At 40.8% G+C, this 22,242-nt stretch overlaps 3 protein-coding genes across 3 annotated transcripts; all 3 read right to left on the bottom strand.

Annotated features, from left to right (window-relative positions):
- Positions 1-5: 5 nt before the first annotated feature.
- On the bottom strand, positions 6-3,853 carry LOC138008597 (uncharacterized). The gene is made up of 2 exons (XM_068855920.1): positions 3,785-3,853; positions 6-1,597 (listed from the first exon to the last, which is right to left on the bottom strand). Exon 2 carries the CDS (start codon positions 1,583-1,585, stop codon positions 260-262), a length of 1,326 nt encoding a protein of 441 aa, XP_068712021.1. The 5' UTR covers positions 1,586-1,597; positions 3,785-3,853; the 3' UTR covers positions 6-259.
- Positions 3,854-6,697: 2,844 nt separating this feature from the next.
- Positions 6,698-9,190, bottom strand: LOC138008595 (uncharacterized). The gene has a single exon (XM_068855919.1). The coding sequence runs from the start codon at positions 9,138-9,140 to the stop codon at positions 8,052-8,054; it is 1,089 nt and encodes a 362-aa protein (XP_068712020.1). The 5' UTR covers positions 9,141-9,190; the 3' UTR covers positions 6,698-8,051.
- A 429-nt stretch (positions 9,191-9,619) lies between these two features.
- LOC138008594 (uncharacterized) lies at positions 9,620-20,484 on the bottom strand. The gene is made up of 4 exons (XM_068855918.1): positions 20,380-20,484; positions 11,403-12,646; positions 9,781-11,016; positions 9,620-9,729 (listed from the first exon to the last, which is right to left on the bottom strand). Exons 2-4 carry the CDS (start codon positions 12,637-12,639, stop codon positions 9,650-9,652), a joined length of 2,553 nt encoding a protein of 850 aa, XP_068712019.1. The 5' UTR covers positions 12,640-12,646; positions 20,380-20,484; the 3' UTR covers positions 9,620-9,649.
- Positions 20,485-22,242: the final 1,758 nt, after the last annotated feature.

The raw sequence follows: 22,242 nt of genomic DNA, 5'->3' as shown, positions 1-22,242 counted from the left end.
GACACCTATAAAGAGTTTAAAAATAGGTAACAAATTTAACATGGGGGTCATTAAGTAAAAACGTCGAAGCCAATTTTTAATGGTGTTTACCGGTGAAGATTTATGAATTGAACGAACAATACTGGTCGTCACAAGTTGTGCGGTTGGGAAATCTGACGTTTTGAAATCTAATTAAGTAAACAAATGGGAAGAAAAGAAATATTACCAAAAAAGTTACACTAAGATTAAGGGTAAAAAAAGCAATTAAAGTTGATCGAGTTCAAAGAAAGCCGTGAAGCACCCAAGAGATTGTGAGAGCTTTCAACAGGACCTCGACGCCAATGCCGATTCTGGTGCCATCGCCCAAATTTGAAGTATTCTCTGAATTGACTGCTAGTACATCAGATTGATCACAAAACTTATCAGAGCACAAAGCAAAAGATTTGACTCGAACGAAGGATCCGTGGACCCTCAAAAGCGGCATTCCATCCACTATGGCTGAGGCAATATCGTTGAAGGTACGGTTCAAGTTGAAAGAATAGTTGAATGTGCTCTGAATGCCAAGTGCTCTTTTGTCTGCGAAGACAATGATTATGAAAAAATCGACTGGGTCATCCAAGTGTGTTACGTTGTCAGGGTGCGCAAACCAATCCATAGCATTCGAATTCCACCTCATGCTTTTAGCAATGGCTGAACCGACTCCATCTACAAATTGAGCGTGGGCATCCTCTTTCGGAAGACGGTTGTAAGAACGCTTCCTTCGTTGTCTAAGCTTTTCAATTCCTAGTTTTGTTATTTTTATTGACTTTCCGATTCCCGTGTTCAAGCATTTTGGAATCTGGCTCGCGACGCCACATTTTTTTCCTATGTTCCACATTCCTTTCACTGATTCCCATGCAGTGTCCAAATGTGTGAAGGACGCTTTGATGGTCCAAAAAATCTTCAAGTATTCTGCGCAAGAAAGGTCGCAAATAGACGGTACGCCTTTACCAGGATTTAAATAGCAAGGAGTGTGGGAGGCAAACGCTGTTTTTCGTATCTCCTCGCACGATGGATTCCTCCAAGGTCTCAACAATGGCACAAGAGCTACCTGAAGGCATTTGCGAACCCCGTCCACCCATTTTTGTCCGTCCACGCTGAACAGGGAATATCGATCACCATACAGTCTGCAGAACTTCTCAGCATACCTTAGAGCGTATGCATTACTGGTATCTTCACACGGATACGTCTTTTCCAAGCAATTGCGGTACCAGTCACAAGAGTTACCAGATGGACTGTAGCATCCTGCAGGGAGAGATGCCTGTGTTTGATCGGTGAATAAGCTGGGATTACAGGAACAGTCATCGGTCACTGAGCCATTGTCCTTGTTGTGAAGCTCGAGCATACATTGATGCCAGCAAAAGGTGTTGGAGCGGTCATGGCATTCGTGTTTGTGATTACTTTTTTGTTGGATGTAAGCATTTGTGAGGCATGTTGTCCACTGGAACTGGTTTTCGTATTCTGGTATCTGAACACAACTGGTCTCTCCCGAGGGGCCAGAATCTTTGTTGCATTGGGCGGCAAAGCCATGTTGCACAAATAACAGTTGTAAAAATAACGACAACATCTCAGAACTCGTCTGAAACAAACAATTTTACTAGTTAAAATTAAAACATTTCTAACTCGAACACATCAAAACTAACATCAAAACTAAAACTTTTATGCCATATATACCGGGCCTTTCTTCTGGAAAGGTACCACGAGAATTAGAACAGTGGAGCTTTTTAAGTTCTGGCACCTTAAGTAATACCAATCAAGTTATCATCTTGGCAGCTATCCTGCCCTCACCTTCAACACACGTAAGATAAAGGAGACGTAGACCCAAATTTTATCGGTTGTCATCCAATTAAATAAATTTTCAACACGTGGCAGCACTTTACTTTGTCTACTGATGCGGTATCTCTAGTCATTAATCTCTTCTCCCCCGCTCCCCAGTTTTTCCATCGACGTTCATTTGCACCCCGTTGTTTCCCTGTTTTCAGAAGTGCATGAGCGTAAAGCCAAAAACGACAACTGACAACTTAGGCCGACCCATTGATATCGACCTCATATAACTGGGATTCGTTTGATTGAGGGGGCGTTTTATGTTTTGGGGATCAAATTTTACTCAATATCCACTTTGGGTTGGAGAAGCTATACAGTGATAGCATACCTAAGGACAGATTACCGAGGTGAAGGAAAGACTGATAGTCCGTGGACTACTTACTATGACCTGCAATTATCTACCTCATGATCCTTTATAAATAGTTTCAAAGCCAACTTAGCCCACTCACCAATGTTCATGTTGATTCAGTTTAAGTATTAGTTATTTTTTGTATTTAACTTACTTATTAATTTATCAGCAATTATATTATTGTTCTTAGACTATTTCGGCAACAGGAACACTAAGTACGTTACATGTGAAATCCAGAATGTAAACAAGCAACCAAAATTTACTATGCTAGGCACTTTCTGCCTAATGTTTCTGCGATTTGTCATGAGAAATCAATGCATTGCACGTAACTTTGCTGTTAAACTATAGAAAATTTGGTTAATTTGTTTAATCAATTTGTTATTTGACTGTCTCTCAGCCTTGGAAACATACTGAGAACAAAACGCCTGAAGTCTGAGGTTAGGGTTAATTGTTATGCCTCTTAACTGTTAAAAGCATGTTACAAATGAAACAACCTGTTTATTTTATGGAATTTTCCCTGTTTCAATGCGATCATGTAGACTCGGTTCCAGGCTTCGCTGCTAGCTCCCCCTCCCCCTCCCCCGCCCTTCCTCCTTCCTGGGTCGGCCAAACGGACGGTAGGAAAAGATACGCAAGACCTGGCAAATTTATGTCTCGTTACGCGGCCTCAGAATTTGCACGACTAACTAAACGCGGGGCTCTTGAGGCCACTAACCCTAACGAGGCCGTTTCAAGCACCTCTATCCTTGGGTTTCTGTCACGTGAGCAACAGATGTTTTTCAACAAAAACAGAAGAAAAATTTGCATGACAATATAGTTCAATTCCCGGAGGATTGGATCGAGCTCCTGCATGGCCGCCGTTTCAATGTTTGGGGACTCCAACACAAGAATTGGGGGCGTTACTTAATCATCTAGTGCACATCATACACCATCTCAATGCAGTTGCAAAGTAAAGTTACTTTACAGTCTTCATGCCTTAATAATTTTTTATCGTGACACCTTTACCGAGAATAGTTAATAACCAGAATTTATAACTTTTGTTTTCAATTCCCCCTGTAAATTAAATTGAAATAATCATCTGAGTTTACTTCAGCACCCCATCTTACGCAAGATCCATATTCTCTGCAAAAATCCACCTCTCTAACCATCCACAGGAATAAATAGGAAAATATAGTCATCTAAGATCGCCGTAAGCTATAGAAATGTGTAGGCATTTGTCAAATTCTCACTTCGAATCAATGATTCCATCCGCCCTCGATCGACTCTGTCGGTTTCGTCCCCAGAGATAATAGTGGTAAAGATTTTAAAACTAGTTTTGTTGTTAGAAATTAGACCTACAATCCTCCCAGAACCACCCTGTGTTTCTGAAGACTTTGCACCGAATAAGTGACCCTGGCTTGATTGAAGTTACTCACGAGCGTTTCCCAAATTTTGCAGAAAACGAACGTGAACCTGGTGTGACATATTTTTTAATGAACGCCCGTAACAATACTTTTAATCCCCGTCACTGTAAATGTTCCAGCTACATGTTTAGTCAATGCTATTATAGTTATCTAAAACTCAACGGATTGGCTTCTTCTCAGTTATACTTACCAAGTGAGTCTTTCCAGCAGAGAGACAATGGAGTTCTGCGCTCCGATCGATTGATTAATTAAGCAATGCCAAAATATTTCTTTGACCTATGACGTCAATGATACTAGGCAAACGTCACAAGTAACGAAATCTATCTGTCGATACAAGCATTTCCCATATATAGCAGTTGAAAACCAAGCTCCGTTTGGACTTGCGCGCAGGCAACGGATTTTTGTTCACAGAATACTCGAACAATGAAGTCTTACGAATAGGGCTTCCTGTAAACAAACCGGCCCGTTTGCGCGGTGACTTCTCTTCTTGTGTTTTGAAGCAAGCAACCGTGGACAATCATCAATTCGTTGTGACTGCCATGTTTTATCACATTTTGTCCAGTATTACGTCAACATCCATTTACTATATATATGCAGGAGCCCATCCTGGAGCGTGCAACTTCCATACAGCGTCTGTGAAACGGCGTTTTCACAAGTAAGTTTATTTTTAGACTAGCCCTTCCCGCGAATTAGGTCAAAAAACAAAGGCAGTTACGATTCAGTGACCCTATGACGTCAGCTTAATTTCTTGTAATTGGTCATGGGGCTCCTGTGGGAGTCTCATTAGCGGGAAATGCAATCTAAAAATAACCTTACTTGTGAAAACGCCGTTGCACGAAAATAGTTAAGTTGCACGCTCCGGGTGATGGGCTCCTGATATATGTACATAGAAGCAATCCAATGTAAACTCTCATTGTACCTGAAGAAGGCTGGTTTGGCCAGTCGAAATACAGTACACCACTAAAATGAAATATACGTTGTATCGGCTCTTGCTTAAAATATTTAGTTTCTCTTCTTGTACATGCCCTTGTCTGTTTCAGACAAACGCTCAGATATTAGAGAATGGCTAGCTACAATCAGCAGAAAACGTAGTTGGGAAGCATGCTTCCAGGATGGGCCTGGAAACCCCTCAGAGTCATAAACTAAGAATAACTGTCAAAATTCCACTGGGGGCTTCAAAATAGTCGCCTCCCCCTTTAATGTTGAAATATACCAAGACATGCTTGTTCACTATTGGCAAAATCGTTCGGGGAAGGGGCCGGGGGGCAATTATTCAAGCTAAGTAAGAAAGCCAACGTAACGAACGAAATGATATGTGAAATAAATCATATATTGAACTGCGGATATGTTGGGAAAAGATGATAATAATAATAATTCCGAGCCCCAGAAAGGATGTGAACCCACGACCCTCCCTGATCTAGTACGGCAGCTCTAACCACTGAGCTACTGGAGACTGTGTTGAGCAAGGGTGAAATGTGGGAAAAGACTACCACTGCATCACGCAGTCACATAGTCTAATATTAACCATATATGACTCTTAACTGCATCGCGCAGTCGCATTTAGGCATATCGGCGATACCACCTCGCTAACTGCATCACACAGTTACATTAAGGCATATCCGGTCGAGGTCGAGATCGAGGACGTCAGCCGACGCTCGGGAAGCTCGTATCGCTGCACGCCACACATCCGGATCCTCAACCAACTATTGAGCCCGGTGTATCTCTTGACGGTGTCTATGAGAGTTGTTCGCCCTCGACCACGATTTCGCCCTCCGTGCGTTGGCTCCCACAGTATAAGATGATCACTTGCTGCGAGTTCCGGATGTCTTACACAGTGTCTGGTTAGGCCCGTGCGCCTTTAACTGATCTTGTCAGTCAACCTTGGGAGGTCGCTGTAGAGCTTAGAATTTCTCATGTGGTCCTCCCAGGACACAATTAGGGCCAGTTCTGAGTATCAGTGTGTATACACCGTCAAGGGCTTTTTCTTCTTGCACGGACAGTGCACATGCCTCGCATCCATATGTCAGTACACACTCGAATGTAGAGACGAAAAGGCGTCCCTTGAGCCCGCGGTTCATATCCGATACCCAGATTCTCTTCATTCTATGCAGGGCGCTCCAGGCTAGAGCAACCAACCAACCACCCAATTAAGTAATGAGAGAAATACGTGAAAGATGTTATTTGAACCCACGACCCTCCGTGATCTAGTACGGATGTTCTAACCACTGACCTACTGTAGACTCTGACCTGAGCAAGCCGGCGGCATCACGCAGTTCCCAGTTAATGCAAAACATCTTTCGTGTATTTCTCTCATGACTCGCTTGGGTGGTTGGTTGGTTGCAACTCTGATATGCCTTAATGTGACTGCGCGATGTAGTTGAGTCATATATGGTTAAAATTAAACTATGTGAACTACGTGATGCAGTCGTTACTCTTTTCCCACATTTCTTCTCACCACAGTCTCCATTAGCTCAGTGGTTAGAGCATCCGTACTAGATCACGGAGGGTCCTGGGTTCAAATCTCATCTGGAATTTTTTCCGATTTCCTAGTTCATACATAACATCTTTTATGTATTTCTCTCATTATTCGCTTGGGTGATTGCTAAAATTGCGTTCATAACTGCGAGGATCACTTGATTTCATATCCGCAGTTCAAAATATGATTCATTTCACATATCATTTCATTCGTTGATTCATTCATCGCGGGAAGAGTTTTAACCCACAAATGACCAGCTCCCAATGTCAGTGGCTTCATAGCTCAGTTGGTTAGAGCGTCAAGGGAACAAACTCCGTTGAAGTCCTGAATTTTTCAGGTTTTTCTACTCAATTGCTAAAATTGCGTTCATACCTGCGAGGATCATATAACTTCACTTGAAAACCAACTTAAAAGGGTAAGTGTCCCAAGACCTTTGCCACTCATTGTAGTATTTCTGATGAACGTCTCTATATGCTGTTTTACCTCTTGCAAGTTTCTCTTGTTGTCTTTTTTTGTTTTTGTTCTTTTTTAATTCATTTGACTTACACTTTACCTTTGCTCTTTGCAAAATTTCGCCGTTCCCGACTAAAGATCGTAGACATGAAGGTTATGTACAGAGTGTGTAATGATACTCAAGCGAACTGTGCCTGCCAACTCAACTCAAGACACGCATTTTCAAATTTTATTGCCAGCTATTATGAATTATGACTAATAAATTCAGTTACAATTTCTTAGCGAGGACCGAATTCAACGCATCATTTCTCTCAGGAAAAGACTCAATTGCACAATGCTAGTAGCCCTTAAAATTAATCCATGCTTTAATTAATGTGTAACATTGTGGCAATGTCATAAGCCGCCCTTGGAAAGCATGTTCAGTGGGAAAGAGCGATCCAGGAGCGAAAGGGAGAGTAGAAGTTAACCTCGTTCCCAGGGCTTTTGCCTATGCTCTCGGCGGTGAAAAGCCCTGGGAACGAGGTTGGATAGAGCGGAAAAGAAAACATGAAGGTTGAGCCTGCCAGGGGAAGACTATTTCATCACCACCTAGCCCCTTCTAGTTTGAATTCAAATAACGAAATATTGCTACAAGTTACATTACAGTGGATCAAGGGAAAATTAGGGAGACTGAGAGGGAGTCGGCCAGCCCTTGGGATATGTGGACCCAGGTCTTCTCGGAAATGTCATGCAATGACGTGAAAGTGTGAATATACCATCGCTTTGAGAACTTCGCAGCGATTTTACTCTCTTGAATGCTCGGTGACCCCTATTGTTCTTTCCGGAGAATATTCATTTCCCGTTCAGTTATTTCTAGATGTGAAGAAAACGGAAGTTTGTTCCACGAGACTTCCACAAAGCCAAAAAAAATCAAAATGACGTCCCAAGTGAAATTACACTTTGTTAACGAAAACGAGTTTCAGAAGCAACGAAATTGGTATATCTTGCCCCAAACCCCGAAGTGGAAGATTGGAATTGTCTAATGGCTGGTTGCATGGATGGAGAATACGACCCCGAAATCCATACTGAATATCCAACAGTCGAAATTACACAATGTCAGATAAGTTCGTGTGAAGTCATGCTTAATACTAACGGACGTCTCGGGAAACAGACTTCCGATCTAAAAATAACTATTGCAAAATTCACATATCCCGGCCAAAGCTCATACACTCCTTCTCTCTCTCCCTCATTTTCTCTTCAGTGGATGTATAATGGTCCCAATAAGGTCTCAGTTGCGGGATGTACGTTGGTACGTCAATATTTTCTATTTCTGAGATTAACAAACTTTAATCGTTAACTGAATTTTCACTGTGATTGCCAATGGAAAAACGTTATTCTTATAAGATATTTATAACCCTTTTAACATCAAACGTTTATTCAGTTTGTTTTTTTTTAGACTTTAGGCCTAACCGTGGTAATCTACGAGCCGTTTTACAGCTAATGTACAACCTTGTCATTAAAGAATCTCATGTTCGCCGGTTGTCTAAGATCAAAAGCATTTGTTCAGAAACATAGCCAGGACAACAATGAAGCCGATTTTAGGGGTAGTCGAAGCAGCCACATTCCTATAATTCCTATAATTCCTGTCATTCCTATCATTGCTATCATTATCATTCCTATCATTTATATCATTCTTGATTTGGTACCATTTAGGAACCTTACTTGATTCCGCGAGTGTCTGCGAATCACTGCAGGATTTATCAGAGCAAGATGACAAGATCCGCACCCAGACATGATATCCATCCATCTCCGACGGCAGTTTTCCTTCTTCAATGGCTGTAGAAAACTGGGCAGCAATGTGATTGAAATCAATAGAAGTGGCGGAGTCGTTGGTCAAAGCTAGAGATTTTTTGTCGGCTAAGACGATGAAAATGTTTGTAACGCTGTTCTCGTCGGGATAGGCAAGCCAGTCCATCACGTCCGCGTTCCACTTCAAGCTTCTTGCAATGGCTGCGCCAAGTGAATCTGCAAACCGGCTACGTTCCTCTTCATCCAAAAGCGGCACTGTTCGTCTTTTTGGTTCCACAGCGGACTGTTTAACTCTTGTGATGGTTATTCTGTATATTTTGATACCGTGATTGATCAGTGACCCTTCGCCTTCCCGGAGACACTTGGAAATTCGACTAAAATTACTGCAACGGTTTTCGATGTTCCACATGCCTTTCATTGATTCCCAGGCGGTGTCTAACTTTGGAAAAGATCCCTTGATAGTCAGGAAGATTTTTATAAAATCTGAACAGTCAAGATCACAGATGGATGAGATGTTCCTGTCAGGATTCAGATAGCACGGTGCATGAGTGTCAAATGCGTTTCTTCGTATTTCCTGACAAGTTGGGTTGCTCACCCAAGGGCGAAGCAAAGGTACTAAGGAAACTAGTAGGCACTTGCGAACACTATCCATCCATTGTCTTCCCTTTTGACTAAGCAAGGGAGAAGTCTCGTTGTACAAACTGCAAAACCTTTCAGCGTATCTGATGGCGTAAGCATTGGTCAAATCTTCGCAAGAGTATTTCTTTTCCAAACAGTCGAGGTACCAGGCACATGAATTTCCCGACGGACTGTAGCAAAATGATGGCATGATCAAAGAGGGGCTAGGACGTAGATTGGAAGTTTCACTGCAGGAACAATCATTGGTAACGAAGCCATAGTTCCGGCTATGCACTTCGACCATGCACTGGTACCAGCAATACTTTACATAAGTGAGACCACAGTCGTGCTTGTGGCCACTTTTTTGCTGGATGTAAGTATTAGTTAGACATGTTGCCCATTGCTTGCGGAAATATCCTGGTAATTTAATGCAACCTGTAATCCCAGGAGGGCCAACATTGACATTACACTGTGCCGCCCATCCAGTCTGCACAACTGCTGAGGTTAACAAAAACATAAAGCGTTAACTAAATTTTCACTGTGATTGCCAATGGAAAAACGTTATTATTATAAGATATTTATAACCCTTTTAAGGTCAAACGGTTATTCAGTTTGTTTTTTTTCTAGACTTTAGGCCTAACCGTGGTAATCTACGAGCCGTTTTACAGCTAATGTGCAACTTTGGCAATAAAGACCATCATGTTTGCCGGTTGTCTAAAATCAAAAGCATTTGTTCAGAAACATAGCCAGGACAACAATGAAGCCGGTATTAGGGGTAGTCGAAGCAGCCACATTCCTATAATTCCTTTCATGCCTATCATTGCTATCATTATCATTCCTATCATTTATATCATTCTTGATTTGGTACCATTTAGGAACCTTACTTGATTCCGCGAGTGTCTGCGAATCACTGCAGGATTTATCAGAGCAAGATGACAAGATCCGCACCCTGACATGATATCCATCCATCTCCGACGGCAGTTTTCCTTCTTCAATGGCTGTAGAAAACTGGGCAGCAATGTGATTGAAATCAATAGAAGTGGCGGAGTCGTTGGTCAAAGCTAGAGATTTTTTGTCGGCTAAGACGATGAAAATGTTTGTAACGCTGTTCTCGTCGGGATAGGCAAGCCAGTCCATCACGTCCGCGTTCCACTTCAAGCTCCTTGCAATGGCTGCGCCAAGTGAATCTGCAAACCGGCTACGTTCCTCTGCATCCGAAAGCGGCACTGTTTGTCCTTTTGGTTCCACAGCGGATTGATTAACTCTTGTGATGGTTATTCTGTATATTTTGATACCGTGATTGATCAGTGACCCTTTGCCTTTCCGGAGACACTTGAAAATTCGACTAAATTTACTGCAGCGGTTTTCGATGTTCCACATGCCTTTCATTGATTCCCAGGCGGTGTCTAACTTTGGAAAAGATCCTTTGATAGTCAGGAAGATTTTTATAAAATCTGAACAGTCAAGATCACAGATGGATAAGGTGTTCCTGTCAGGATTTAGATAGCACGGTACATGAGTGTCAAATGCGTTTCTTCGCATTTCCTGACAAGTTAGGTTGCTCACCCAAGGGCGAAGCAAAGGTACTAAGGAAACTAGTAGGCACTTGCGAACACTATCCATCCATTGTCTTCCCTTTTGACTAAGCAAGGAAGAAGTCTCGTTGTACAAACTGCAAAACTTTTCAGCGTATCTGATGGCGTAAGCATTGGTCAAATCTTCGCAAGAGTATTTCTTTTCCAAACAGTCGTGGTACCAGGCACATGAATTTCCCGACGGACTGTAGCAAAATGATGGCAGGATCAAAGAGGGGCTAGGACGTTGATTGGAAGGTTCATTGCAGGAACAATCACGGGTAACGGAGCCATAGTTCTGTCTATGCACTTCGACCATGCACTGGTACCAGCAATACTTTACATAAGTGAGAGTACACCTGTGCTTGTGGCCACTTTTTTGCTGGATGTAAGTATTAGTTAGACATGTTGCCCATTGCTTGCGGAAATATCCTGGTAATTTAATGCAACCTGTAATCCCAGGAGGGCCAACATTGACATTACACTGTGCCGCCCATCCAGTCTGCACAACTGCTGAGGTTAACAAAAACATAAATCGTTAACTAAATTTTCACTGTGATTGCCAATGGAAAAACGTTATTATTACAAGATATTTATAACCCTTTTAAGGTCAAACGGTTATTCAGTTTGTTTTTTTTCTAGACTTTAGGCCTAACCGTGGTAATCTACGAGCCGTTTTACAGCTAATGTGCAACTTTGGCAATAAAGACCATCATGTTTGCCGGTTGTCTAAAGTCAAAAGCATTTGTTCAGAAACATAGCCAGGACAACAATGAAGCCGGTATTAGGGGTAGTCGAAGCAGCCACATTCCTATAATTCCTTTCATGCCTATCATTGCTATCATTATCATTCCTATCATTTATATCATTCTTGATTTGGTACCATTTAGGAACCTTACTTGATTCCGCGAGTGTCTGCGAATCACTACAGGATTTATCAGAGCAAGATGACAAGATCCGCACCCTGACATGATATCCATCCATCTCCGACGGCAGTTTTCCTTCTTCAATGGCTGTAGAAAACTGGGCAGCAATGTGATTGAAATCAATAGAAGTGGCGGAGTCGTTGGTCAAAGCTAGAGATTTTTTGTCGGCTAAGACGATGAAAATGTTTGTAACGCTGTTCTCGTCGGGATAGGCAAGCCAGTCCATCACGTCCGCGTTCCACTTCAAGCTCCTTGCAATGGCTGCGCCAAGTGAATCTGCAAACCGGCTACGTTCCTCTGCATCCGAAAGCGGCACTGTTTGTCCTTTTGGTTCCACAGCGGATTGATTAACTCTTGTGATGGTTATTCTGTATATTTTGATACCGTGATTGATCAGTGACCCTTTGCCTTTCCGAAGACACTTGGAAATTCGACTAAATTTACTGCAGCGGTTTTCGATGTTCCACATGCCTTTCATTGATTCCCAGGCGGTGTCTAACTTTGGAAAAGATCCCTTGATAGTCAGGAAGATTTTTATAAAATCTGAACAGTCAAGATCACAGATGGATGAGGTGTTCCTGTCAGGATTTAGATAGCACGGTACATGAGTGTCAAATGCGTTTCTTCGCATTTCCTGACAAGTTAGGTTGCTCACCCAAGGGCGAAGCAAAGTTACTAAGGAAACTAGTAGGCACTTGCGAACACTATCCATCCATTGTCTTCCCTTTTGACTAAGCAAGGGAGAAGTCTCGTTGTACAAACTGCAAAACTTTTCAGCGTATCTGATGGCGTAAGCATTGGTCAAATCTTCGCAAGAGTATTTCTTTTCCAAACAGTCGTGGTACCAGGCACATGAATTTCCCGACGGACTGTAGCAAAATGATGGCAGGATCAAAGAGGGGCTAGGACGTTGATTGGAAGTTTCATTGCAGGAACAATCACGGGTAACGGAGCCATAGTTCTGGCTATGCACTTCGACCATGCACTGGTACCAGCAATACTTTACATAAGTGAGAGTACACCTGTGCTTGTGGCCACTTTTTTGCTGGATGTAAGTATTAGTTAGACATGTTGCCCATTGCTTGCGGATATATCCTGGTATATTTACGCAAGCTGTAATCCCAGGAGGGCCAACATTGACGTTACACTGTGCCGCCCATCCAGTCTGCACCATAAGAGATAGAAAGACAATCGCTGCTGACGGCTTCATCTTAAATCTACAAAAAATATAAATAATGTTATTAAGTTTATCGCTAGCAAGCCAAGGTTATCTTTAGCCAATACTTGAGAGAGGTAGTCTGCTCGCGGCGGTAATTTGCATTTCGGACGGGTGGAAGTCGGAAGATCTGGGACGAGGGGTGAAAACTGGGAGAGGTAGTGCAAAATCAACCAAGCCTGTACTTATACATTTTGCAAACCGCTTTCGTTCTGGTGGTTTCAATATTATCATGTTTCCCCTATTTCAGCTATAATGGTTCTCCCAGTAAAGGCTGGGTGCAATTGGTGTCGCATACTTAAAAATATGCATTATAAAGCTAATAGACAACGAACCTGTTCTTCTGTGGTATCTTTTTAAGCTTTCATTTAATTAATGATACTAAATTAAAAAGTTCCAATTGTCTGTTGTGTTAAAATATATATGTGACCGATCAAGTGGTAATCAAGACTACTTGCAAAAATGATGTGTCGCACAGCTCAAAATTGAAACTAAAAATTCAAATTTTATTACATTTCGCCGTTGCACTAGCCAACTTTCATTTTTTCATCAAAGTTAACACTTAAACTTAAATCTTGAAACTCGTAGCGAGCTATTGAGATGTCGGAAACTTTTGTGGGAGTAAGTGCAGTACACACTATGTCACCGGGTTGTAAGAGTGTAAGAGTGTAAGTCCGTAGTGACAATAGGCCCGCAGCGCGTGCATAACTCACGAACATAAATGGAACATATCTGTTGGAAGCGTGCTTGAGTTTCAACAAAACGAGAGCCAAAATCGGCAAGAATTTGTGACACTGATGCATACTAAAGCAGCTACTTCTGCCGAAACGATGGAATTACGCAGTGATAAATAACCTCCTCTATGAGAGCAAATTTTTGACTTTGCAGAAACAGTGGTCAACCTCAAGAGTTAAGAGATTTTGATATTTATGCTGAATTCGCACATTTCTTTCAAACGGTATAACGCTTAAAAGATAAAAAAAATTGAAAGTAGCAAAAATCTCCCAAAATCCTTTTCGCCGATGGTAATGTTGTATATTCGCGGTTGAAGATTTATGATGTTTGCTTGTCGCAAATGTTGTTGCTGATGACAAAAATTATACTTCATTCTTGATCGACACTTCCTGAAAACTTACTTTTGCTCTTCCTAAAAACAGTGTATCAACATTAACTTACTTTTTCATCAATATTTGTTTTGGATAAAGCAGTCTAACAAAATCTGTACCTTGCTTAGTTCGCATCTTTGAGCGTTAAAATAGAATTTTCGGTGCTAGGTTTCTGACACGCCCATCCAGATAATAACTGCGCTCGGCAGCGCTAAACTTCACTGAAATTTGTCTTGGAAAGGAGTCAAAAGCTCAGAAACGCTTAAAATTGAGGTGCAAAGAAGTTGCAAGGGAACTTGAAAATGATTAACATGTCACCCTTGAAGCCAATGTATCTCGATTCCCTTTTATTTTCTTCAATCTTTCTGAGTTTAGTAATTTACTAGTAACCACACGTATTCTCAGGGCCAGGCTATTCACCTAAGACATCTACCATCGCACTTCTGTGATTTACGGTACCAAAACAATACCGTGTACAATTAGAGCTACATATTACTCAAAGACAAACCTTGAATCTCCTAGAAAACAAAACGCAGCTCAATTGACAATTATGGAATAAAGCGCTGTGTACGTTACTGCACTACCACATGTACGCATTGCGTGCCTATTTCTTTTTTATCTGAGGTACAAACTTATAACTCTCATAGTAACGGTAATTTTATGTTACCAGAAACTCAGAATGTAATAAAAAAAAACAGAGTTCTGTTTTTTTTACAGTGATTAACATGTTTTTCTAAAGTCGATTATTTAAATTATTTTTTATATCAGACCAATATATGAAAATAGCGGCTAAAAGTCTATTCATCATCAGGCAAGGTGATCCTTTTTATACTTTTTCTGAAATGAATTACGTTACCACTAATTTTACTCCAACTCCTCAGCGTTGAGAGTCAAAGCAGCCTGCAGGTAGCATTCGATCGAGAGGTTTTATTGTGCAGTTTACTGACAATGATAACTTACTCCAAATCCATTCTCTTTTCGAAACAACATCAAGACTTTATTATTTCATTTACGGTTACGGAAATTACGCAAGGCGTTATTTGTAATTCAATCAAAGAAAACTAAGCCACCCGCAAAACGTATCAGCTGTCTAATGCAACGATGTAGCCGAATAGAAGAAAGGTTCCAGCAAGCCTTAAACAATGTTTAGATGGCTCAAGATTGAACTTGATGACATACTTGAAATTTGCGTTACCTTTCGCAGAAATGTTAATTTGCAGGACAAGTTTAATGATTTTCTTCGATTCGTTTAAAGATGTGTTTCGAGCCTTACGCTGTTTGTCGTTTCAGATCATCTTAATGGGCATCCTTAAAAGAAGTTTAAAGGTAATTTACGTTAATGGTCTTGGCAATTTACGTTACCTTATTTTACAGAAAATTTTATTATTGGTACAAGAATTTTCATAGAGAACTATTCGGGAATTGTCTTAGTAGACCTTATTCATGCTAATAAAGCAAGTCGAAGAGATACCAATAAGTGCTTAATCATTTTATGTAAAAATAAAAACAAATAATACCAAGAAAAAAAGCTAATCATCCAATTGAAACAAATTATTTTTCAAGAATATTTTAGTTAAAAATATCGGAAACTACGAATTAGTTTTATCATGATTCATCGGCACACAAATTTGCAATGATATGTCGCATGGACGGTGCCTACTAATTCAGTCATAGGTATTTTTGCGCGGTTTACTGAATATGCGGGAAAAGCAGATCTTAACAAGTGTTATTGAAATCCAAAATGAAAATTGGGGGCAACCACGCATTTTTCGAAGATAATTAGTCAAAGATATTTGTAAAAAGCTTTAAAATACAAAGCAATGTATGGCATTCAAGATTTTCCAAATTAAAGCTTAAATTATCTCTGAAAAGTGCATGGTTACCCCCAGTTTTCATTTTGGATACAAAGAGCACTTGCTAAGTTCTGCTTTCTCCGCATGGTTTTGAACCGCGCAAAAATATCCCTGTCTAAATAAGCACCACCCATAGGAAATCCGAGTATCTTGAGATGCGCAAAAGGTATGCGCAATAGCAATAGTAGGCACCGTCCTTAAGAAAAGGGAAAGGTACCCATTGAAAAAATATAGCAATATTTTCATGGTAGAGAGGCTAATTATTATCCCTACAACTTGAGTTACCATTCGCGATAAGCGTACTATAGATAATGCTCTACAATCCGGAATGTATGATGCACTGTTTCAATAAGAGCTAGTGATTTTCCGACCTTTTCAAACCTTCGCTTACACACTGAGAATGGCTTATTACTTATAATTTAGTTATCAATTTAGTGTTTACTTTTGTTTCTTCGTCTTCAATGATGATTCTAAAATCAGTAACAGCTACCACTCCAATCTCACTCACTCCTGTGCTCAGCAAAGTATTGGAAGGGTTTGTGCTCTCATGGCTGTGCCCTATTGTGATGCCTCATATCGACTCCCATCAGTTCGGCGGGATCAAAGATTCGCCCACCTCCCACGCCTTGGTACGTTTTATCCACGAGTGGCTGCAAGCAGCTGAGACCCCCAACGCGGTTGTTAGATCTTGCCTGATTGGCCTTTCTAAGGCATTTAATCGAATCGATCACAACATCTTGATTTATAAGCTTAAATGTTCCGTCTATCGTATTGAACTGGTGTGCGAGATTTCTTCAAGACCGGTCCCAGCGTGTCTATCAATGCCGGGGTACCACAGGGGACCAAGCTTGGCCCCCTGTTCTTCCTGGTCATGATTAACGACTTGTCTACCTCCCTTCCTATTTATAAGTATATTGACGATTGCACCGTCTTCGAGGTTGTCACTCCCGCATTTGCTACGTCTACTCTGCAGAAAGAGGTGGATCAAATAAACCAATGGACAGTACCAACAACATGTCACTCAACACAAAGATGGACCAAGGAGCTCACTATCTGCTTTGCAAAGAGTCAAGTCTCCCTCGACCCCCTCGTTGTTAACAATCAACAACTTGAGTCTGCCCAGTCAGTCAAGCTACTTGGAGTCCTTATCAAGCGCGATCTTAAGTGGGATCTTCATGTCGATTCAGTTTGCTCGAAGGCTAGTAAGCGGCTGTACGCTTTAAGAACACTAAAACGAAGTAGCGTTTCTGCCAAGGACTTAAGATCTGTCTACGTGTGCTTCGTGTGGCCCGTCCTTGAATATGCGTGCCCTGTGTGGCATTCGTCGCTAACGTCATCGCTACGAGATGACCTTGAACAAATCCAGCGCCGTGCAATCAAGATCATGTTACCTTCCAGGGTCCGAAATTAACTTTTTTATATGGGCGACAACTATTTATACACATTTTTATACAGAAATTCCAGTTCAGCGTAGTTGGTTTAAAGGGAGATCTGTATTTACCCTCCCAACCATGATACATCACAGAAGACTTAACTTTTTTATATGGGCGACAACTATTTATACACATTTTTTTATACAGAAATTCCAGTTCAGCGTAGCTGGTTTAAATGGAGATCTGTATTTACCCTCCCAACCATGATACATCACAGAAGACAGACCACAACACCGGGAACAACATGCCCTACTCTTTGCGACGAGTGTGCGGGTTCTTTTACGTCCCACAGGATCATGAACGTTGGAGGGTTGTGAGACGGGACCTCCGGCTTATCGTCCTTATCCGAGAAGACTACAGAGTCTAGCCTTTTGCAGATGTAATTACAAAGGCAGCACTTTCTCCTCAGTTATTTAAAGACCCTGAGTGTTGGGTCCGGCCGGAGTTGAACTCACGACCTCCCGCGTGACAGCTCGTACTCAACCAACTGAGCCACCCGTGCGTGTTAAAAGTAAAAACTGGCGACTGGATAAAAATTTTCAGTCGCCAGATGGCAAATTGTGGTCGCCAAAAATTTTCTCCTGAAAATGCACGTTTTGAACTTCTTTATGGAGACTAGAAAGCAACGACCGCGCGGTCTTGTGTATGTCTCAAGCATTTTGGAGAGAAAATGCCCGACCTGGAATGTAATGAAGAAGTCCATCTGCCCATTTGTTGAAAATTGTAGCCACGGAAACACCAGTCACGTTCTGTCGCACACGAGCCGCCATGTTATTACTGTGCTACATTCCTCGCCCCAGTCCCTCAAATCTCTCTACTGAGTCGCAGTTTTTTCGCCCGCAATACGTATTTTATGAGAAACCACAAAAAAACGTGGCGGCTTGCGACGAATTGCGACGTTATGGAGACCTATGGAGGTAGTTAATGGGAAAACTCCTTTCATTTTTATTTCAAAAACATCGGCAGGATAAAAAGTAAGACACTTGTTGGAAAACGGCTCTGAAGTTAATAGTAGGTCGCCCACTGGCGACCAACTGTGAAATTCTGGTCACCAGTAGTCAATTTTTAGTCGCATTGGCGACCAGGAAGGCGCAAGTTCGGACCCTGCCTTCTCTGTGTTATAACGACAGACTCTCGGAATTAGGTCTTCCATCCCTTCACGAGAGAAGAGTTGAACTGTTCCGCCGGTTTTAAAAATCGATGATTCGACAACGTAAGTTTCACGACGTCCTGCCTTCCCTAGTTGAATGTCCGTCTTCATTAAGAAACCCGAGATATTTCCCCTTCTCAAGTGCCGCACCAAACGATTTCAGGATAGTTGCGTTCCCTATGCGGTGAAATCTTGGGATGCATCCCCTTAGTTTGTGACGATAAGTCATAATTAACGAACACAGCGCATAATTGATTGTAGATAGATATCTCATTGTATAACAAAGAAAGAACTAACAAACAGACTCCACAGACTAACAAAGAACTCCTAATCGAAGCAATCCTTCTTCAAACACTTTCCAGCGCCGATGACAGTCACGAATCATGCACTATATACTTTTAGGCAATTCTTGCTACGGTTTACATGATATGCGGTTTCAAACACCCTGGAATTTCGCAGTGAATCTAGAGGAACGCCCGTTCTAAAACTCTCCTCGATCGAAGGCATCATTCAACTGAAAGAGCTTTTGATATTACTAGCCTTTAAAACGAATAAAATTCTTTTTCAGAAAACTACAATTCGCATGATCACTCTGGACTATATATAACAGAATGAAAAAACTTCCTGCCAGAGCAATTACATGCTGTCATGTATGCGACCAGCTCATTTGTTCGACTGGCTCATTTGCTCGACTGTTTGTTCTATCCTATTGTCAAAACTTGACGTTTATGGCATACGAGACATTGAAAACAAGTGGTTTAGATCTTACCTAAACAAAAGGAAGCAAAAAGTGTTTGTTAATGGCGTTGAATCTGACTTCCTGGAAATAAACTCAGGAGTACCCCAAGGGTCGATCTTAGGTCCGGTTCTTTCTCTAGTTTATATAAATAATATCATTAATGCAACTAACTAATTTTCCATGAGACTATTTGACGATGATACTTCGCTGACTGTGGCTGGTAAGGACCTACAATGATTTATTGCTACAGTTAATAATATCTGAATTGCCAACAATTTATGAATGGCTTTGTTCTAACAGCTTAACTCTGAATTTAAGTAAAACAAAATACCTGATTTTCCAACCGAGACAAAAAGTTAATTCTAACTTACACCCTCCTCTAAAAATTGCCGACCAATATCTTGAGGAGTCGTGCAACATTAAATACTTAGGATTAGTTATTGATTGCTTTTTGTCTTGGCATGATCACATTGACCATATCAGTAGTAAAATCAGCAAAAGTGTAAATATCATCGCAAAACTGAAACTACATGTAACAAAGCAGTCTTTGATAAGTATCTACTACGCACTTGTCTACCCCTATTTAAACTACGGCTGCATTCTGTTGGGTAATAATTACGAAGCTCCAGTATCACAATTGGTAAAGCTGCAAAACCAAGCTGTAAGAGTTATTAATAATGTTTCACTTCGAGATCATATTACGCCTCATTATGTAAACCTTGGCCTAATTAAGCTCCCTGACATTGTAAGCTAAATACCTGCCAACTGAGTTATGATCACTTAGTAGATAAAAAGCCATCTAATTTCACGTTGGCCTTGGTATCTCAGCATTATAATTATGATATAAGAAGTGCATCCCTGCAACACCTAAATCCTAGTAGCTTTAAAATAGATATAAGAAAATTCTTTCCCAACAGTTATAGGATGTTATTATTGGAATGATATTCCCTTATCTATATATGAAAAGACAACTAAAACATCGTTCAAAAGAGCACTTTTCAACTATTATCTTGCTCAGTATTAATAATCGCCACGCCGACTCTCCAATGTTATCATATATATCTTATATATCTATATATTTGTGTGTGTCTGTGCTTTCTCTTTTTCCTCTCTTTATATATTTTTCATAGTTTTTCATAGTTATAGAGTTCATTCTTCTTTTTTTTTTCTCTTTTAACCTAAATACAACTGTAATTTAATCAAAGGGCATGTAATTAGTTTAACTATATCTTGCCCTCTCCATTTATTCTTGTAACCTGATATTTAATTACACAAATAGCATCGTCGTCTTCAAATCTTGTAATACAATGTAAATGTAAAATAAATAAAAATAAATAAATAATTAAAAATTAAGAGTGTCATGCTTTGAGAAAAGAGAGGTAAAATGCATAGTCCTAGTTCAAGTTACCAAAAACTATAAAAGCTTTAGTTGTAATTTGTCAAAAAGTCTTACCTAATGATTGCTGCCTGTTTCCCACCTTTGAAACACACCTTTCAATGAAGGAGTCGACTTCAATCTGACAAGATTTTTTGCTACAAAACTGTGATAAAGGACGAACCTTTAACCACAAATTATCATAACTAGGCGTGTCGATGTCAGGCTCTGTATCTCAGGGGACGAGTGGGTAAGGAAAAACTTTGATTGGCCATATTGTAAAATTACGTAAATTTACGGCTCGAAAACTATAAATGAGGAGATCATAAACGAAGGCAATATTGGTTGGTTACAGTGGTTTGGAACAGATCTTTTCCATCGATCAGTCTTTCATTTCTATGGCCTCTTCCTACCCTCTTCGATTCGAACAAATTATTTTGTACCTCAACTTCCTGTTCTTCAGTTATTTTACATCGCGTGTCAGTGCACGCGTGTCACAATGAGCCTCCGTCGATATTGCGACACGCGGAATATCCCGACGACACAGCGAAAACATGCCTAGTTCCTATTCTTGGTTCGTTTCGCTTTCGTTTAGCTACGTGTGCGCAAATGTAAATCGTAATAATATAATTTCTGAAATAACCTTCTTGAAGGCATTTTCACCATGGCGAAGTAAATCCGATTTGCCTGATGCCAGCACGAGCGACAACTGGGTAAGTTTAATTAAACTAGTGTTTTTGGGCAAGGTTTGGTTATTGCTTCCCTAAATATAAATAGTCTGCCGTCCCATATTGATGAACTTCGAGTCTTCATATCCTGTTCTAAAGTAGATATTCATGATAACGAAATTTATTTAGTACCTGACTTTGAAGTAGACAGAAGAGATCGCGGAGTTAATGGAACGAAAGGGGGTGGTGTTTGTATCTACCTGCACACAAATCTTAATTTCCGATTACGAGGTGATCTAAATATCGATAATTTGGAGTGTTTATTCGTTGAAATCAGGATGCCTCGAAGTACAGGATTCGTGGTTGGCACCTGGTATCGGCCGCCAGGTTCTCCCACCGAATTGTTTAACGAGTTTGAGAAATTGATAGAGAAATTGAGAGAATTGAGAAATTGACGCTGAAAATAAGGAGCCCCAGTGTATCTACTTGGCGATGGTAACTGCAATTTGTTGCCTGAGGCCACAGCACATATTTCGTCGTCATTAACTAACATTGTTGATATCTATGGTCTTAACTCTTAAGGCCGGTTTACACGGTGCGACTTGTCGGCCCGATTTTTGGCGGCGGCTTTGAAAAAAATCGGGCCGACATAAAAAAATTTGTTACACTTAGCCAATTAATCACGGAACCAACACATATTACCCAGGTGTCAAAAAGCCTGATAGATTTATGCATAACTAATTTCCCGGAGAAAGTTTCAAACTTTGGGGTTGTTCACGTTGGGATTAGTGATCATTCCCTTGTTTTTATGACACGTAAGGCTAATTATGACGGCAGACGGGTCTCGCACGATCGAAATGCGGCAGTTTAAAAACTTTCAAAAAGATAAGTGCTTAAATGATGTCGAGCAAATGCCAGGGAGGAATGTTAGTTCGCACTCTGATCCAAATGTGGCAAGAATGGAAAAAACCTGTTTGTCAGCTGCATGGACAAACACGCGCCTCTAAAATCAAAAAGAATTCGTAACAAGAGGTCTCCGTGGATAACGAGAGAATTAGTGCTCAGAATTTGCAGAAGAGATGTTCTTAAAAAGAAAGCGATCTCTACAAATGATCATGTCATGTGGCAGCAGTTTAAACGGGCAAGCAACCAGGTGAATAGTGCAACTAAACTTGCTAAAAAACGTCGGATATTTTTCTGAAAACTTGGAAACTAGCAAAGGCAATCCAGGTAAAACTTGGAATCTTATTAACGAGCTTAGCTCACGAACTTT

This window comes from Montipora foliosa, chromosome 6, assembly GCF_036669935.1.
Source record: "Montipora foliosa isolate CH-2021 chromosome 6, ASM3666993v2, whole genome shotgun sequence".
In the NCBI taxonomy this organism is placed as follows: domain Eukaryota; kingdom Metazoa; phylum Cnidaria; class Anthozoa; order Scleractinia; family Acroporidae; genus Montipora; species Montipora foliosa.
Note: the sequence above shows the minus strand (reverse complement) of the source record. Positions and strands in the feature narration are given on the sequence as shown.

What these genes read in the sequence shown, in the direction of transcription:
- LOC138008594 (XM_068855918.1), bottom strand. Translation starts at nt 12,639, where the DNA reads ATGAAGCCGTCAGCAGCGATTGTCTTTCTATCTCTTATGGTGCAGACT. An exon ending in GCAGACACTCGCGGAATCAA is followed by an intron (nt 11,017 to 11,402) that starts GTAAGGTTCCTA and finishes TGTTAACCTCAG; the next exon opens with CAGTTGTGCAGACTGGATGG. An exon ending in ATGGTACCAAATCAAGAATG is followed by an intron (nt 9,730 to 9,780) that starts ATATAAATGATA and finishes ATGAAAGGAATT; the next exon opens with ATAGGAATGTGGCTGCTTCG.
- LOC138008595 (XM_068855919.1), bottom strand. Translation starts at nt 9,140, where the DNA reads ATGCCATCATTTTGCTACAGTCCGTCGGGAAATTCATGTGCCTGGTAC.
- LOC138008597 (XM_068855920.1), bottom strand. Translation starts at nt 1,585, where the DNA reads ATGTTGTCGTTATTTTTACAACTGTTATTTGTGCAACATGGCTTTGCC.